This window comes from Dendrobates tinctorius, unplaced genomic scaffold (genome assembly GCF_039654945.1).
Source record: "Dendrobates tinctorius isolate UK_male_01 unplaced genomic scaffold, ASM3965494v1 ptg000398l, whole genome shotgun sequence".
Lineage (NCBI taxonomy): Eukaryota > Metazoa > Chordata > Amphibia > Anura > Dendrobatidae > Dendrobates > Dendrobates tinctorius.
Genome location: NW_027362064.1, coordinates 97682 through 117287, shown reverse-complemented (window position 1 = coordinate 117287; position 19606 = coordinate 97682). Strand labels below are relative to the sequence as shown.

General features: G+C 42.2%; 1 protein-coding gene across 1 annotated transcript in view; it reads right to left on the bottom strand.

Annotated features, from left to right (window-relative positions):
• Nucleotides 1-6866: 6866 nt before the first annotated feature.
• Nucleotides 6867-19606, bottom strand: part of ATG3 (autophagy related 3) — a 47694-nt gene continuing 34954 nt past the window's right edge. Inside the window, exons 7-13 of the mRNA XM_073563802.1 lie at nucleotides 18970-19019; nucleotides 16067-16142; nucleotides 14528-14562; nucleotides 11832-11984; nucleotides 8413-8540; nucleotides 7734-7802; nucleotides 6867-7113 (exon numbers count right to left, since the gene is read on the bottom strand). Coding sequence (XP_073419903.1) covers nucleotides 7032-7113; nucleotides 7734-7802; nucleotides 8413-8540; nucleotides 11832-11984; nucleotides 14528-14562; nucleotides 16067-16142; nucleotides 18970-19019 — 593 coding nt within the window. The 3' untranslated portion in view covers nucleotides 6867-7031. The remainder of the gene's footprint in view (nucleotides 7114-7733; nucleotides 7803-8412; nucleotides 8541-11831; nucleotides 11985-14527; nucleotides 14563-16066; nucleotides 16143-18969; nucleotides 19020-19606) is intronic.

The following is a 19606-nucleotide window of genomic DNA, read 5'->3' as shown; positions in this document are numbered from 1 at the left end:
GAACAAAAGCACATCGCCATATATTGATTTTTTTTTTCCCATAGGATGTCACCAGGTTTTTTTCACTTTATCTGAGAGCAGCATAATGTAGAGACAAAGACCCTGATTCCAGTGAAGTGTCACTTACTGGGCTACTTGGTGTTTGAAAAAAAAAAAAATCACTGTTTTATCAGCAGCATATTATCACTAGAGGATTAATAAATCTGCTGCCTGTTGTATAACCCCGCAATCACCACTAACTGGCAGCTTTCTGCCTATGCACAGTGTACACAGAAATCAGTGGTGTGGGCTCAGCAGATCACAACTTGGTATCAGGACCCCTAATGCACCCCCCTTCAAACGGTCAGGTACCACTCTCTGACGATCACTTCCACTAGAAATGTTAGCTTTTTCATCAAAAAATACCAGCAAAAGTAAAAATATGGTGTACTTTAGGAGTGAGGCTCAACAGGGAGTGCAATTTCAAAGTTATATACTGTAATTATTTGCAGAGCATTTGCACAATACCAGGGATAAATAGCGATACTCGTCCTATATTTTAAATGTCGGACTGCTTAATTATAATGGGGGCCGTTTGCTTTCATTTAAGGTGTCCAGCATTTGGTGGATGGCCTAATGGAACCTAAACAGCTGTTATAAATAGTGATATGTAGGAAGGTTTTTGTGTTTGTCATGCGACAAATAGAGCTTTCAACAAAACTGATGGTGATTCTGGTGCCATATGCCTGTTCTAAATGTGTATATGGTACCTGTTCAGATAGTGATTCTGGTGACAAATTAATGTAGCGATGGTTGTTCTAGTGCTGTATTCTATATATATGCTATATATGTCCACCATCCTGGCATACAAGTTCCTCATCCTGTCCCCAGTTCCCCTGGTATGTCCCCTATCCTGGGCACACCCTGGTATATACTGTATGTCCCCATCTTGGTCTACATGTCACTTTTCTTGGGCATATTCCTGGTATATAAATCCCCAGATTCTCTATGGGGTTAAGGTCAGGCGAGTTTGATTGTGAATACTTCACACCAGACCTTGGAAATCAAGGTCCCAGAGTCTGGAGGAAGAGTGGAGAGGCCACAATCCAAGCTGCTTGAGGTCTAGTGTGAAGTTTCCACAATCACTGATGGTTTTCGGGAGCCATGTCATCTGCTGGTGTAGGTCCACTGTGTTTTATCAAGACCAAAGTCAGCGCACCCATCTACCAGGAAATGTTAGAGCACTTCATGCTTCCCTCTGTCAACAAGCTTTTTGGAGATGGAAATTTAACTCTTCAGCAGGACTTGACATCTGTCCACACCGCCAAAAGTACCAATACCTGGTTTAATAGCAACAGTATCACTGTGCTTGATTGGCCAGCAAACTCACCTGACCTTAACCCCATAGAGAATCTATGGGATATTGTCAAGAGGAAGATGAGAGACACCAGATCCAACAATGCAGACGAGCTGAAGGCTGCTATCAAAGCAACCTGGGCTTCCATAACACCTCAGCAATGCCACAGGCTGATCGCCTCCATGCCACGCCGCATTGATGCAGTAATTGATGCCAAAGTATCCCCGACCAAGTATTGAGTGCATTTACTGAACAATAATTTCAGTAGGACAACATTTCGGATTTTAAAATCATTTTTTCAAGCTGGTATTATAAAGTATTCTAATTTACTGAGATGATGACTTTTGGTGAGTTTTCATTGGCTGTAAGCCATAATCATCAACAGTAACAGAAATAAACATTCGAAATATAGTCATTACAAACAGTGATTTAATATAGGAGTTTCACTTTTTGAATTGAAAGACTGAAATAAATGTACTTTTTGATGATATTCTAATTTTGTGAGATGCACCTGTACACTGCTCAAAAAAATAAAGGGAACACTTAAACAACAGAATATAACTCCAAGTAAGTAAAACTTCTGTGAAATCAAACTGTCCACTTAGGCTGGTTTCACACTTGCGTTTCTTAGCGCTGCGCGCTATCGTGCGCTCCCCTATCTTTAACATGGCGGGCACGTGGTATAGCGCTAGTACGCGTTCTTGTGCGTTTTTGTGCACTGCGTTTTTTCCAGATGTGCGCCAGACGCAAAATGTTGCATTTTTCTGTGCGCCCAACTGCTGCCAAAAAACGCATGCGCACGTTAGCGCACGAAATGCGCAAGAAAACAACATTACAGTCTGGGATCACACGCGTGTGCTAGGACATACGCACGCATGCGTTTTTAGAGTTAACCTGGCGACAAACTGGTTAAATCGCATGCGCAAAAAAACAGCAAACGCATGTAAAACGCTTAATGCATTATTTGCATGCGTTTGGATTGCGCACAAGGTGCAGCGCAAAAAAACGCAAGTGTGAAAGTAGCCTTAGGAAGTAACACTGTTTGACAATTTCACATGCTGTTGTGCAAATGGAATAGACAACAGATCGAAATTATTAGCAATTATCAAGACACCCTCAATAAAGGAGTAGTTCTGCAGGTGGGGACCACAGACCACATCTCAGTACCAATGCTTTCTGGCTGATGTTTTGGTCACTTTTGAATGTTGGTTGTGCTTTCACACTCGTGGTAGCATGAGATGGACTCTACAACCCACACAAGTGGCTCATGTAGTGCAGCTCATCCAGGATGGCACATCAATGCGAGCTGTGGTAAGGTTTGCTGTGTCTGTCAGCTTAGTGTCCAGAGGCTGGAAGCACTACCAGGAGACGTGAAGGGGGCCGTAGGAGGGCATCAACCCAGCAGCAGGACAGCTACCTCCGCCTTTGTGCAAGGAGGAACAGGAGGAGCACTGCCAGAGCCCTGCAAAATGACCTCCAGCAGGCCACAAATGTGTAGGTGTCTACACAAATGGTTAGAAACCGACTCCATGATGATGGTGTGAGTGCCCGACGTCCACAGATGGGGGTTGTACTCTCAGCCTTTTTGCGCTGCGTAGACGTGCGCCAAACGCACCGTGTTGCATTTTTGTGCGCCGGCAAAAACATACCAGCGCATGTCCAGCGTACCCAACGTTATATATAGGGTACGCCGGTCGCATGACGAGTCATGCGCCCATAGGAGCTGACCGGAGGAGGCGCGGCCGGGGGCGGAGCTTAGCGGCGGCTCTGCGCCTCATAACGCTAGTGTGAAACTAGCCTAAGACTTTAATTGGGATGTTAACTCACTTAATGCTTCGAGACGTTCTTTAAAAAACTAATCGCAAAGAGTCAATTGCACTCCAGACAAATACAAACCTGGGAAATCAGTTGCAGTTCGTAACATGAGTACCACCTATTATCACAGTCTCACCAAAAAGAAGCAGTTCCCACCATCACATTATTGGTGAGTTAATTAAACATATGACCAAATTTAGCAGGATCATTTTTAAATTGATAATTTTGTACAGCTCCCGAAAGATCGTATAGATATCTAAATGGCCCTTGGCAGAAAATAGGTTTCTCACTTGTTTTAGAGTGTATCTTGAAGAGATCTATAGAGCTACACATACTAAGTTGTATAAGAAAATAGTATATGTTATCTAGCCATTACGACCTAGTTCTGCAAAGCATTGTATTTCCACATAGGGTGCCATATCCAGAGTGGTATAAGGATTTACTGTATCTTACCTCGCCATTATTAACTAGTTTTGTAAAGCAGTGCATTTCCACATGATGGGGCTTAAATGACCATACACAAACTACAGTATGAAAAAGGTGGACAATTTCAAATCAAAGAATGTTCAGTGGATGGATACATGAACAACCACTTCCCGAATGTGAAGTTTGGGATCCTATGAATCAAGTCCCATGATATAAATTGTTTGACTTATTCTTTTGCATCTTAATGAACTACTGAGGCTTCGCTGATTCGCTGATTCCTGTACATGGATCTACGTCTCTAACGGATTCACCCACATAAGATAAACAGTTTTATGATGAATACAATGTGTTTCCAAAACTTAGTGCTACAAAAGACTGTTTCAAGTTGTCCAGTTGAGGGTGTTGGCGCAGAATGGTATTTCATAACATAAATTTTTTTTTATCTAAAATGAATCATGGTATTAGCAAAGTTGCAAAAGTACATAGTGATGTTTTTTTTGCAGAAGCTCCCTCTTCTGATTAACTATTAACCTCCTTTTTCAAAGAGCAAACATTGTGTTGCTTGCTTAGTTGGACGTGTCTTTTAGATAAACAGATGTACCGGCACATGGACAATTGGATGTGCTCTGACTAAAATGACTATGCACCAACTTTCAGACTCATTATAACACTAATAGAATGTCCTGTCTCTAACATTATGGATAAAACGTTACCTACAGAAGAACTTGTAAGCTTGTGACTCCTTCAGAAATTTCCATATTTCTGCATAAATTTCACCTAAACCTCCATCAGATTTTCACACAAGTCAAAAGAGTAGATAAAAAGAACAAAATCAATCAAAATGTTAGACTTTTTGTAATAAATTAGGAAAATGATTAAAATACCTAATGACTGTCAAAATTATGTGAACTTTTAGGACAAGCATATAATTTGAAGATGAAAGTACAGTTTGGCGTTTTCAATCAATGGGATGACAATCAGGTGTGAGTTGACGAACTCAGAAAAGTTTTTGATACTCAAAAAGTTGTAAAAGGCTATAACCCATCTCTATAGACTATGAACACCAGCAGATACACGGTGCACAAAAGGAGAACATTCAGAACCATTATTACTGGGGTTGATCAAATAACTTTGAATAAGGGCTTATCCCAATAGCTATAGCGATTCCAGAATAGCTGCATCGGTAACCTGGATATCTGGAGCGCTCCCAATGATCAGCTGTTCGGGCATCGCAGCTGCATGTGTCGCGGCTGTTTCACTGTCACAGCACATGCATGGAGAGCCTGTTTGTTGGGTTATCCATGCAAGAGTTGTGACTATGAAACAACTGCCTTATCAATTTTACCACATTGTGAATGGAATAAAAAAAACAAACAATTCCTAAATTGATTGTTTTAGATCATTCTGCCTCCACAAAAATCGGAATACAAAGTGATCTAAAGACGTCATGTGACCAAAAATTGCATCAATAAAAATGTCTATTCAGTATGGTGGCTCAGTGGATAGCACTGCAGCCTTGCAGCGCTGGAGTTCCTGGGTTCGAATCCCACCAAGGACATCTGCAAGGAGTTTGTATGTTCTCCCCGTGTTTGCGTGGGTTTCCTCCCACATTCAAAAGACATACTGATAGGGAATTTAGATTGTGAGCCCCATCGGGGACAGTGATGATAATGTGTGCAGAATATGTTAGCCCTATATAAAGATTATTATTATTCCGCAAAAAACAAGACTTCACATGACTCTTGGTCAGAATATGGAAAAATTATAGCGCTCAAAATACGGCGATGCAAAACCTAGATTTTGCAATAAAAAGCATTTGTGACAACAGCCAAACATAAAAACCTGGTATAAATCTGGTATAGCTGTAATCGCACTGACCCAAAGAATAAAATAGTCTAATCACTTACACTACACGAGTAACGGCATAACAAATAAAAACAGTTCTTCACCTGCTGTTAATTTGTTCATTCTGCCTCCCAAAGATCGCAGTAAGGCTCGGCGCACATTCATCCTGCGCTCTGCACTGAGCGCTTACACTGGGGTTTCCGTGTAAATCTCTGAAATAAGTGCTTCAGACGGAACCTCAGGCAGATTTCTCATAATTAGGCAGGCGTTGCACTACAGTAGAATACGAGCGAGTGCTGTGTGAGAAAACATCGCATAGCACTCGGCCCAGTGTTAATCTATGGGACAGCTCACATTACTGTTTATTTTCTCGAGCGTACACAGTGTCTATTTCTGTGTAATAGACTTTAAAGGTAAATAGCTTTCTTTACAAGTTTATTAAATCTTTGTGCCATTTTTCACTAACTTTTACTTAAAATGAATGGCCCACATTTACCAAACAGTTCACAACTAGGAGGTGCAGAGCGTTTTCACCAGTTCATTTTGTAGTCATGGGTAGGGAGGGACATAAGTTTAACTTTTAAATCTGGGCTGTCAAACTCAAATACACACATAGTGGGCCAACTTTGATATTACTAACAATAATCACGACAGAAAAAACAAAAGGGGGGGGATGTGAAAGGGTCGGGAGAACCCCAATACTGCAGGAAAAGTTAGGGTTATGAGGCTGATAGATAGAACATGGAGTAATGCAAAGGGTGTGGGGACCCTCAAATAAGAGGAAATATAGGGAACATCAGAAGTACATAAACTGCACTGGAACCATAATATTCGCAGAGTCAAGATGGTAGAGAGTGAACAAAAAAGGTAAGATATCAATACATAGGGAAAGAATAACAATGTCCAAAAAAAACAAAACGAAAAAAAAAAATTGGAAGTACATGACCAAGAGAGCAATAAAAACTCATACTCAATAGCATACTGGTGCCCAGCTAGTGGAGGAGGTAGAGGGTTGTAGGCGCCATGAGCGCTGGGATGTAAAAGGAGAGCACATGGGGAGTGCATGCTGATGTAGGGAGAAGAGGAGAGAACTTTCGGCTCTGGTGAATGCCGGTCAGGAAGTGCGTCATGGCTGGGGAACGTATTACTACGGGCCTTGTTGTAAATAGCCTTGAAGTCACCAGGGAGCATGCCGGACTGGAAATGCGGGATTTATGGTATTAGCGGTGTGCGCGCTGTTTACCGGCAGGCCAGCTCTAGTAGACATTTGGTATTTTCTCTTGGGCCCCAAATAAATTGCACTGCAGGCCAGATGTGGCCCACAGGCCCGAGTTTCCCCTCTATGCCCTAAATTCTCATCTACTTGCTTTTCTATTTACATACACAAAATCTAAAATGTATTTCAAGTATTTTATGCCATAAACAGAAACAAATGAACTTGGAAAACGTTTAAATGCAGAAATTTAATCAAAGAAGTATATTATACATTACAGAAATGTTGAAGAATTGTATGGATGGGGAAAAAAAAACAAAAAACAAAACATGGATATTTCTGAGTCTGTTAGTAAAAATTGGAGCTTTAATGGAACTTGCAGGTAAACAATAGCAGTTACATTGTAAAATGCCGTGTGTAATCGTATTCTATAGTGGGAATGACAGCCTGTACAAATTTTAGAAAAATGAGAAGATACCTGGTAAGGTCACATTAAGGAAGATAACAGATGTACAAGTCAGCATTATTCACCCTGACCATGTCATCTCATGGTTGAATGTAGACTCAAGTCCATTGCTTTCAACCTAGAGCGTAATATATTGATCCAGAGAAAGGCAAAAACCCCATGGGGCAGACACTAACAGCTCCATATTAGGGGAAAAATTCCTTCCCGACTCCACATACAGCAATCAGACTAGTTCCCTGGATCAACGCCCCATCACAGAATCTAGTACCATAACCTGTAGTGCTAGAGTTGTCAAAAAGGGCAGTCTAGTAGTGACGAGCATTTGGCAAGACATAAAATGTGGGTTATTACAAGTGGTAAGGAGAACAAGCCCCCTCCCGCCATAACCAGAAACTAGATTAGCGCAGCACAGCACCTGACCGGCTTCTCCCAGCGCTGTTAGAGGTGACTGATGAGCCCCTTCTATAGCGAGACCAGGCGATCGCTATCAGCGGTGCTGGGAAAAGCTGCCCAGGTGGGCTAGTCTCGCCTCCGGTTATGGCTCCCGGCTGGATCTTCAAACTAGGTTTTCTCTGAAAATAAAATGGTATGGTCAATTATCGTATACTGTAAAGACACAAAGGAAAGGATACATGTGAACTCCCAACTCTCCGCCGCCTTCCGCCACGGTCTCAATGATTTTCTTCATAACTTCTGCATGCCTAACAAGAAAAAACACAACATTTGGACAGAGGCTGCAATAAGAAGGGAACCATTTGGAGGAACAAAACAAACATTTTTCCCACTAAAAACTCTGTTCTCACAACATTTCATAGTCTTAACTTCTCGATGCATTTGGGGCACTAATGTCTAATGTGCAATTTCACCAAAACACCAAGTCTCTTTATTTCTGCCATTTAGAAACACATAGCAGCGGTCCCCTCCCTAAACCTCCATGACTGGTCATTAATGGCGCCTCTACATCACCTATTAAGATGCGGAAGGACGCACCCATAGAAGACTGATACTCTGCAGTAGGAGAATCGGAATCAAAACCACTAGACTTTGTAGTGAAGTGATGCGGACTTACCGCAATTATTGACACGGCGGATTTCAATTTTACACATCCGATACATACTCTGAGGTCCATATTGGGCTATACTTAGATATCGCCTGTATTATTAACCTCTCAATGTCGTCCGGTTACTAATAAAGGCAAATGCTCATGAGCATACTGCGGCTGTGCTGTCACATGCGATGACTTAGAACCACGCCGCGGACGTTCTCATGTCGCCAGGTACATGTCTTGCATCTTTCAGCTCATGAATGTACCTGCATGGATGTACTGAGCACATAGCTGGTGGAGGCAGATGAGGGTGATTTTCAATGGTCACCGTTTTTTTCACATGATCTTGGCTAATGTCTTCGTACATATTTTCTACGGTCAATGGCTGGCGTTGCTGGAAGGTACAAAGAAATACAGAAATGTGCAACAAGAAGAAAATGCAATATTGTTCCCAAGTTCATTAGGACATTTCATTTTTGCAGGCCACCATAAATGTCTGATGAAAATTGCCCTTTCGGTCCACGCTAACCCATTTTTTGATTTTACAGAATTTTACATTTTGCTACACATTCAGGTGAATGCACATTAATTTGGGGAAAGAGGACTGCATATTGGAGTAGGGGTCTGATTTACACCCTTCTCCGATATATAGTGATTAAATGCACTTTCTGCAGCAAATCCGTAACAACATCCACGTGAGATGACTGTGAATGGTGCCGTGGGTTTGTAGCAGATTTTGCTCCACGCTTGAAGAAGGGTGAATCTGCAAATAAAGAATTGTTGGGGATTTAAAACTCTGCGTTGTTACTAAATGTATGCATGAAAAATGGCCACGACGCAGACGATAACTGGAGGATCTCAGCCACTTGGCAGGTACCGTGCTACGCTGTGGGTGTCCACCACGCGCCTACGCCCTCCAGATAATGCACCGACGTGTTGGGCAGAGTGTTCAATTTCTGTTTCAAGAAGGAATTTGGCAAAATGTCTGTAGCGAGGTATATATGTGAAGACAAGCATTAAGAGAGCACTGCAATGCAAATATAGGGATTGGGCCATCATAGGAAAAGCAACTAATAGTGCTAAAACACATGACCATTACTTATAGAGAAACACTACTCACAATAGTGATATAACGACCAGTATCTATACATATAGACCTACATGTAGAGCCATCACTGCCACGGATGACGATGCATCGAAATGCATGATTATATAAAAATTAAAATTAGCCAGTAAAACCCTCAAAGCGAATCTGTCAGGAAGTTTAACCTGATGTCGGGGCAGGGACCCTGATTCCAGTTATGTATTATTTACTAGGCTGTGTGCTGAGGTTCCGTAAAATCAAAGTCTTAGCAGCATGACATTATCACTACAGGACTAGGTGTCTCATGCTTCCTAGTCTTCCGGTTCTGTATAACCATACCTCCACCGCTGATTAGCAACTTTCTGCCTATGCACAGTGTACACAGAAAGCTGCCAATCGTCGTGTGTTCGAGCACTTGAGCAGTTAGATCTGCAGCAGAGAAAGCAGAGATTGTGCCAAAATGACAACATGCAAGTCTTAAAGTGACCCATCGCTAGAATCAGGCTCTCTGCTCCTACACCATGCTGCTCTCAGATCATAAAACAAAAACCTGAAGACAGATTCACTTTAATGGGATCTTAAAAACGTGTTCACATTTTGCTACACAAGTACAGCTCATGGCGTAAGAAGCAGCTAGTACTAGAAAATATAAAGATGACTTTATCCGACTTTCCAGTTGGTGACATTTTGCTCGGAATACAGAGGTCATGAAAGAGTTAAGAGCATACTTCATCCACGTCATTAAAGAACAAGCCGTCACAGTCTTCTGCACAGGCCGGCAGCAACCTCACGTCCGCACAGACTGATGCAATGAAGCCGTCCTCCGTTGCAACTTGAGCAACTTCCCGTTGAGTAACATTGTAAGATAAGAAGAGCAGGTGCCGGTTCCCAAGGAGGGACTTCTTTATTTTGGAGCCCACGGCTCACAGGCAGCCCTGATTATGGAGAAGTTGTAGCTGAATCGAGATCCTCTATCCAGGGGGGGGGGGGGGGGGGGAGGCAGACTGACCTCATTAGAAATGTAGCAGCTGACGCATGAACCTTTCTGTTACTTATGGTTTATGATCGCTCCTTCACATTTAGCTCTCCTTGTGCTGGCTTCATGCTGAGTAAGCAGAGCTGCAGTGTAAAGCATGGCAGGTGAGCAGAGCCTGAGCCCCTGATGAGCAATCAGGAGGTTTTCAGACCATCTCAGAATGAAGCGCAGTCGCTGACCATAGTTCTGCTCTAATGGCGTTAAAGGGAATGTGGATTCAGAACATTAACTGTGGTTTACATCAGGTTTTGATATTGCGTTTATTCACTAAATATTCCTACTTTAGGCACTAATCTGTATTACAAAAAGTAGCATCTTGCAATTTTCATACTGGTCACCACGCCTTACAGTAGACTCCTACGTTCTGTTCTTTTCAGCAGCCACGTGGTCTTAGACCGCAATACACTGGCTCAAATTCAGAGACTTCCATAGAAGAACTTTTGGGATACGCTGTGATGTGGGCAAAGGTCATTGTGAAGGGAGCGGATGAGTGCAGCAGTGACATTACCTAGAGTGAATGGTGGAACCTGTGTTACTGACTGTACAGGGAGGTGATCGCTTACATTGTAATCCTCTCTGTCATGATACTCTGGCAGTGGCTTATTTCTGCACCAAAAAAAAAAAAAAAAAAAAAAAAAAAAAATGAATTGGCTATAAAAATTCAAACATCATCTCTTGGGGGAGTTGGGATGCCCCCATACACATGGATTCTATACCTTGTGACAGGGCAAGAGGGGAGATATGTGGCGTCAGTGGTGTGAAACCAGGATGTTTTTCCTCCAGCACACTAAGTGTTGGGAGGGTTAAAGTAACCTGCATACATGGCCTGGTTTTATGTGAGCACTCAAGAGTGGGAGGGAGAGTGCTGACCATATCTAACCACAGAGCCGACACCGGCATGTGTACTAGCAGGACCTGCGGTGATGTCACAATCATGTGATCATCACATGGTCCTGTTAAATACCTGGACATGTGACAGTGGGTGTGGTGTCTTGGGAGAGGAGGTACTCCCACAGAGCTAAAAGGAGGAGCGAAGGACACTGCCAGGTGTCTGCAGGTTCAAACCTGCAGAGAAAAGGACTTGGTTATACTTTGTTTTCCGTTAAGTCAGGAAGGCGCTGCTTGTGTTTTCTGAACCCTGCCTTGGTGTATGCCGACATCAATAAACAGGCAGGAGCTTCACCACCAGTCTTCCAGTGTCTACCTGAGGAAGCAACCGAGCGTGACAACCCCTCACAACCTATTTAAAGTTATTGTTTAGCACTTCTAAAACTAATGACCCATCTTCAAAAAAGGTCCTAAATACAAAACTGGTTGGAGTTGGACACCCAAGAATCCCACCGATCAACTGTTATCAACACAATCAAACTGATTGTAGGGAGTGACTGTCAGCACACGGCATAGAGCGTGTACAGGACGCATAGCGGGTTCTCTCACATTCTGGGCACTGTTTGATGTCACGTTTCACAATTCTATGAGCTTCTAATAAATAAAAGTGTTCTGTCTAAAGAACCTTTGTAGAGATCACAATGAGACGTCTGACCCTCCAATGCCCATGTGCATACCTCATCGTACCCGAATAACCAAAGTCTCGGTGTTTGGTAATACTTGTCATATGTAATGTAAAGGTCGTAGGTCCTAGTCTGTAAGATGGCATCTTCAGCGCCCTCAGCTTTTGGTTTGCTTGCTTCTACAATTTTGGCAGTGTCCACTGTTGCCTAAATCAAGATAAAGCATCACAGACATTATATATAATATACATTACACTTTGCAATATTCTAATATACCCGACAATAATAAAACACACAGCGCCATCTGAAGATGTTCAATCACTGCATTTTCTCCATTTATCAAGGTGACGCATTTCGGTCCTGCACATGACCAAGTGACAAGACCCAAATATTTGATCTGAGGCACTGGATATTTTAGGCCATTAATGAGCAAAAATCATTCCGATAAACATACATTATTTGAAGCTCTGGTTTAACCTTTTCATGGCTGGGCTATTTTTATTTTATATTTTAAAGCTTCTGAGTTTTCCTTCCCTTGTTCCAAAAGCCATAACTTGGCCATATGATGGCTTGGTTTTCCTGAGAGGAGTCAGTCATGAATGACTCCAATTTACCATATAATATACTGGAAAATGAGGGACAAAAAAAAGTCATAGTGCAATGAAAAAAGCAAATACATTATTTTGTTTTTATGGTTAAAATAACCTGGCGACATGATTTCCCAGGTCAGCACAATTACAGTGATAAAAGACCAAAAAAAAACCCCACTATACATGATTGCCGTTTAACTGCTGAAAAAATATTAAAAAAATGTAAAAAAAAAAAATAAAAAAATAAAAATAAAATATAAAAACAAAATTTGTTTTTCTGGAACTATGGTAGAACTGTATAAGGACTTGGTTTTTAGCAACAACGCCCCCTTCTAAATCGCAATTGTGGGGTTTTGTTTTTTTCTCTCAGACTCCCTAGATAACAAGATCCCTACACTCCCAGATTCTACCCTAAGATCTGGTTGAAGACCAAAGAGGGTCACCAGACAGTGCTGGAGCTAGAACAGATGAATAAACTACTGGACACCAGATACTTGACCCCCATTCATGGGTCTGATATAAAACATGGAATTATTCAGGTGGTCTAGTCCAGTGGTCCCCAAGCTTTTTGCACCAGGGACCAGCTTCAAGCAAGACCATTCTTCCATGGCCCGGAAGGGCGGGGATAGAGGTGTGGCAGGGGCGGGACTTTGGTCATAAGAGGCGGGGCTATGGACGGGGTTGTAGTTAGTAGTGCATACTTATTTAATTTTAACACTTGAGATAGATATATATATATATATATACATACAGTATATATCTCTCTCATGATGGCCCCATACATATAACCCCCATATATATGATGGCCCCACATATGTAATCCCCCATATATAATATGATGGCCCCCCACATATAGCCCCAATATATAGCATGATGGCCCCACACATACAACCCCCATATAAAGTATGATGGCCCCACAATGTACCCCACAAAAATACCTCTCTTCCGCCACTGCTGCTCCAGTTGGGCTGCGGCTGCCACGGGCGGGAGAACAGCGTGAAAACTCTCTGCCCACAGACAGCGCTGACACATAACGCCGTTATGATAACGGGGTCAGCGCGTTCCCTGCTGCAGCCACACATGCGTCGCAGTGTTCAGATGATGAACGCTGCGTGCGTACGCACACCCCGCCCTGGTGATAGGCACCTGCAATGTTCTCTGAGCCGCCACAGAGAACAATGTCTGCGTATAGTCGGCAGCAGCGCCGTAGACCGGCGCAAGAACTCCAACCACCCGGTCCTGGACCGCGGACCGGTGGTTAGAGACCCCTGGTCTAGTCTACAGTTAATAGATATTCTGGGGTCTGCACTTCTTTAGGGGTCTTATCTGAATCAGTCTGGCTTTATAGGTTCTGTATTTGCCATGTGGTCCGGTGTAATGTGTGTATTTATTGTGAAGTCAAGAACTGGATTGTGGTGTTTAGTAGTAGAATACGGCATTCCTGAAAGATCAAGTAGGATCATACCGCATAATGCACTAAACAAAAACCTGGAACTCTAATGATGATATTAGATTGTTGGTTTACTTGTACGTGCAATCAAAACTTGTCAGATGTTTTTTCAGGTACGTTTTCCCCCTTGTACACGACTGGAGATTCCATGATACATCACAGACGGATGCTGGAGATTCCATGTTACATCACAGACGGATGGGGCTGGGTCTTTCATATTTTCTTATTTTGCAATGTCGTCCTTTATTTCTAGGAATATATTTAAATACAACATGGTCTCATGATGTTTTATGTTACATTCAGTTGCATAGTGTTTTTCCTATACATTTCTGATCAAGGTCGGATGACGACTGAAACGTTCATTACTTTGGATTGCAGATACGAATAAAACAAGAATCTAATATCGCCATTTGAGTGCAGAGTTTTTGGTGTATCCTGGGGTCTTTAGGTTTTGGATGCTATATTCTGGTCTTTGGTCTGGGTTCTTTATTAACTTCGGGGTGTAATAAAGAATACTTGTGATGGTAATGCAGAATGGTTTGGGGGCAATTTTTCTGTCTCAGACGCCTTGTCCGGGCCCTGTCTGATAACAGGGCAATATTCACAGGTTTTCTGCATGCAATAGACAAAGCCATGACCCCAATCCCAGCGTCAGGTAACATGGGGCTACAGGAGATCACCTCTGACCAACCTGACAGTAATGCACTTACATCATCAGTCTCTAGTAGGCCACTTTCTTCATATTCTAAAAAAAACAAAAAGAAACAAAAATACATATAAGTAGGGTAGATCCCTGTATATACACAGGTCCATTCATACACACTTGTGAAGCACAGCTCGCTTTCCTTACAATTTTGCTTTTGGCTTTATTTAATGCTAATAATAATCCCAATATTACAGAAACAAATGCCATATTCCTTAGAAACATGAAAGGTTAGATCTCTGCCCCGCTACTTTATAACTAGTCAATGTCTTTCTAAAGAAACACTCCGGGCATTATGGCAGGGGCTTTTTATTTTTCATTTACCCGGATGTATGGGGGCTTGTTATATTTGCAGCTTTAGTTTGAATGACAACGTTCATTTTGCCAAACAATGTTCTGAAAAATAAGAACAAAATTCCAAGTGAGATAAAATGTTGAAAAAAAAAATTCAATTCTACAATTGTTTTTGGGGTTTGTTTTTAACTCTGTTCAATGCGTATTAAAAAGAACCTGGAAACATGACTAGGTCAGTGCGACTGCGCCAACTCAAAATGTAAAGGTTTTTTAAATTTAAGTGATGGAAAAAAAAACAGTTACGGTATATACTACAATACAATTCTGGAGTTTGGATTTTGTTTGCTCTTTATGGTATTTAACCAATAAGGATAATATTTTGATTACCTTTACTTTTACAGGGTAAAAAATGGGTGATGACTTTTTTTTTTTTTTAAAACATTGTTACTTTTGTAATTTCTTTAACTTTAAGATTGTAAGTCTCCTTAGAGAACTTTAAACCCGCGATTATTTGATGACTTGTATTATATACTGCGGTACCTACAGATTTATATAGTGAAAATCGTGGTCTATTAAATTCAGGAATTCCAAGATGGCACCCCGAGTCCCCTCCACACATGCGGACCTCTGCCCAGGATGTTATTTACCATCCTAATATGGGAAGGGGTTAAAGATGGTGCATGACATGGGGATTCTATTTTTTCGTGTGTATCTCCCTTGAAGCCCAGCATGGCACATGTTCCTTTAAAGGGCTGAGCTTCCTCCTGGCTGATCAGACACTGCTATACACTTGATGGACAGTTGTACTGGCAGGCATCCCAACACACCGCAATTATTATTTATTGGTCTAGGACACACGTATGATACTTGTTGGATGCAGGATAGCTGCCTTGCCTTGGCCACAGCGGGCAGCAGCATTTCTCCGTTGCCAAATTTGGCGGCAGAGAGGCTGCACAAACCTTTTAAAGACCCAATATACCGTTATATCAGATGTCAACACAATTTTTTTTTTAAGTTTTCGGTTTTACCCAATTAACCTAAGCACAAGCAAACCCCCCAAAAGCCATCAGAAGCCCATTAGATTGGCGGCAACAATCACGTGCCCAGAAGAGCGAGTACAGACCCCAGCAGCATTAGAAGAGGGGCGGCGGGGTTCAGTATAGCGAGCAGGTGTATGCATTTAAAACAACCACTGATGAAAGAATATTAGTCACAGTATATACACACATTTGAATGTTTTGGCAAGGTCTACCTTCCATATCTGCCGCTTCCCCATCATCGTCATCATCATCATCGTGAGCTGCGCGGCTGGTTGCTTTTGCAGAATCCTTGTATGATCAAAGATACAAGAAATAAGGTAAGCGATAGAACCAGAATGTGGGAGCAGAATAGCCGATTACCACCAAACACTGTGCGATCTAAGACAAACAGTAGACAAAGTGCGTCTACTATCACCTAAAGCGGTTCCTTGCTCGTTTGTATCCATTCCCCATTTGTAGAATGGTCCATTAACAATAAACTGACTACAAAGTTTCCGGGCTGGTACTCCCAGTATTCAGATGTGACTTGTGGCATTACACGTTAAAGGGATATCCCCATCTCGACCATTCATGGCAAATCCATGGGATGCGTAGGCGCGTATCCCACCAATGGGATCTGGATCCATGGTGAGAATGAGGACTTGAATTCAGTGGAGAGGTGGTTGGGAATCCCACTATATATGTACAGGAATTCTGACAACCTCTCTAGAGAAAGCTACAAGTGTCACTGATGGGAGCTGCAACTACTACACATTCAGAGCATATTCTGTGGCTATACCACAAATATACAAGATGGGAATACCCTTTTAAATTTCTATGCAACACCATCAAAGGGGAAAGTAAGTACATAGTGTCCCTTCAAATGGATGGATTGTCTTTATAACGCAGGACAGGACATCCAGTGTGACATACACGATTTGTAAGCAATCTCTGCCAAGAACCCCCCAATGCTATTGAATAGTCGTTCAGGTGGGTCCCCAGCGGCTTCTCCCCGACCGCCTGACAGTGACTGACATGCCTCTGCTGGCGTGCGCAAATAGGCAGAGGCTTGTCAGTCGCTGTCATCAGGAGGGAAGAAGCCGCCAGGGAACGAGCCGCCCTACTAACTAGTCATACAGGCGGGTCCCAGGCGGCTTCTTACAGGAGACAAACATATATGCTGTGCTCACACAGCCCGAGGCTGATACATGCTGCCTACGATATGGGCAGCATGTAGACAGCTGACAGGTTCCCTTTATCCCCTTTACCCCCGAGCGAGTTCCTTTTTTTTCCCCTCCCCTTCTTCAAAAAACCATAACTTTTTTTTATTTTTCTAGCCATATAGCGGTATGAGGGCTTGTATATGCAATTTCACAATTTTTTTTTAGGTTTATTACGGTATTTACTATGTTCAATATATGGTAAAACTGACCAGGGAATATGATTCCCCAGGTCAGTAAAAGAATGCAAATACCAAACATGATTTTTTTTTTTTTAAGTGGTGAAAAAACATTCAAAAATTTGTTTAAATTTTTTTGTATAGCTTTCGCCGCCATTTTCCCGAGACCTCTAACAATATTTTTCGGCATCTGAGGCTGGGTGAGGACTTATTTTTTGTATGCAGAGCTGACATTTTTACGGATACCATTTTGGGGTACATACAACATTTTGATTGTGTCTTATTGCAATGTTGCGATGACAAAAAAACCCAAAAAACTATTCGGGAGTTTGTTTTTTTTTTGCTCATTACGCAGTTTACAAAATGGATCAATTTATTTTATATTTTGATAGATCAGGCATTTCTGATTGCAGTTCTGATTGCAGCGATACCAAATGTGTATTTTGTGGTTTTATTTTTAACAGGGCAAAAGGGTGGTGATTTGATTTTTTTTATTTTTAACTGTATTTAATAATCTCCTTGGGTTAGGAGACTTAGGCTATGTGCACATGTATTTGGAAGTGATGCAGATTTTGAAAAAGCCTCAGGTCAAAATACCTGCGGATTAGCCTGCGGTTTAGCCCTGCAGTTTCACACCTCACAATGGATAAGGTGTGAAACCGCAGCAGAATCCACACAAAGAATTGACATGCTGCGGATTGTAACCCGCAGCAAATCCACGCGGAAAAATCTGCAGCATGTGCACAGCGTTTTTGGTTTTACCATTGCAAAGAATGGTACTGTACAACGCATCAGAAACTGCTGTGGACCCGCAGCAGAATCCGCAACGTGTGCACATGGCCTTGAACTGTGATCGTTTGATCACCTGTGCTACACATAGCAGGGCTTCAGTTCTGCTATGTATAGCAAAAATCACAACCGCCTATGAATGCCAGACACGGACAGATGTTGACAGGAGGATCGTGAGGACATGCACGGGGGTATTCAGCAGACTCCCGGCTGTCATGTCAACCATTCTGCAACTTGTGGTCACATGACAAGGGCACCAATGGGAGGGATCACTGATGCACTTCCTGTCTGCACATGTTAAATGCAACTGTCGTTGATTGACAGTGGCATTTAACTGGTTAACATCTCGCGTGGATCTCGGATCCACCCAAGGTTGATAGAGGAAAATAAATGGCTGATTAAATAAGCTGTCAGCTGCTGGATAAAATGCAGGCTCAGCGCCGGAGCCTGCATCAAAGGCAAGGACACGGCCAATGACAGGTGTACGTCATCGGCCGCTAAGTGGTAAAAACTCATTTAGTTATGGTTTTTGTTGCTCAGTTTGCTTATTCCTTCAGGTTTACATTAGCCCATCTCTGATTTTTAAACCTGTAGTTGACCAATACTAGAAAACATATGCTAATTTCTGAAATAATACATCTCAATATATAAAAGAGAAAACCAAAATTTTATACTGCACAATATTTAGGGTAAAATAAAAAAATAGAATAAACAGGTTTAGTAGCACTTTTCAGGGTTCCTCAACCATCTGAACTGGTGGCTGAACCAGTGGTTAGTATCTTATTTAATAGACAGAACTTTAAGAGCTGAAGAACTTTTTACTACATCAGATTTTTAGAAGTCCTTGAGAATGCAGAATTACTCATTTATAACATGCATCTCACTGCTCAGCACGTGCATTATTCTGGAAGATGGCTGCAGAGCAACAAGCAGATCTGTTATTCTTACCTGCGTCTCAAGTGTAATTTCTTTCACGGCCTCAGTGACGGTGTTCACACCTAAGACACAGGCTTTAATTAGACTAAAAATGTGATGTAAAGTGATATGGTGTCAGGGATTATTTATAGAAAGTCAATTACAAAACTAACCCTTCTCAGGATTTTCATTGGAGGGACACAGGAACCATGGGTTGACTACACCTTGGCAGCCGACACCCAGTCACTCAGTTTAGCTTAGTGTCATTCGGAGGCAGACATGGGTCTAAGCAGCAGACCTATCTTAGCCTTGATTAGGCAGGTTTGGAATACAACACTGGATTTTCCTCTTTGCTATTCAGAAGACATGGCTGCAGCTCAAATTTTTCATAGGATGGGAAACAGAGTGTGAATGAGGCAATTTAATTCAACACCACGGAGCGACAGACTACAACCTGTACCCTCTCTTGTTGGTATAGCAGGGCGCAGTTGGCCATCAGATACCTGGGTTAGCTGGTCCTTTTTCCTTTGACTCCTATCCACCATAGTGAGGAAACTTTGCACAGGAGAGAAGATGGAGGAGCCCAGACTTCCCAAACGCCTATCTACAGGGATAAAGTTTCTTCAGTTTAATAGGTCCCTTGCTGCACTCAGGCATTGCACTAGCTTTC